The sequence below is a fragment of the Eimeria mitis genome, genomic scaffold, assembly GCF_000499745.2.
Source record: "Eimeria mitis Houghton genomic scaffold, Emh_scaff215, whole genome shotgun sequence".
Taxonomy (NCBI): domain Eukaryota; phylum Apicomplexa; class Conoidasida; order Eucoccidiorida; family Eimeriidae; genus Eimeria; species Eimeria mitis.
The window spans coordinates 28,511-28,804 of record NW_013570474.1 but is presented as its reverse complement, the minus strand read 5'-3'; the positions used below and the strand labels follow the sequence as shown (position 1 = coordinate 28,804).

General features: G+C 60.9%; 1 protein-coding gene across 1 annotated transcript in view; it reads left to right on the top strand.

Moving 5' to 3' along the window:
* EMH_0003870 (uncharacterized protein) overlaps nucleotides 1-294 on the top strand; it is a gene marked incomplete at both ends in the record, with an annotated part of 2,243 nt that overhangs the window by 335 nt on the left and 1,614 nt on the right. The window contains one exon of the mRNA XM_013496525.1: nucleotides 156-294. Within this exon, the coding sequence (XP_013351979.1) occupies nucleotides 156-294 (139 nt within the window). The remainder of the gene's footprint in view (nucleotides 1-155) is intronic.

Here is a 294-nt window from a genome sequence, read left to right as displayed (position 1 = left end):
GCTCGTGAGGGCCTAGATTTAGCAGCAACAACAGCAGCAGCAGAAGCAGCAGCAGCAGCAGCAGCAGCAGCAGGAGCAGCAGCAGCAGCTGCTGCTCCCAGCCTAACACCTGCTGCACTCACCAAGGAATCCAGCTCCCCTGGTGCCCGCGACAGCACGCATCAGCAGCAACATCATCAGCAGCAGCAGCAGCAGCAACAGCAGCAGCAGCAGCAGCAGCAGAGGTCTCCTACACCCACCCCCAGCAGCACTTCTGCTTCTGCTTCTTTGGGGGCCCCCAGCCCCTTTATATCG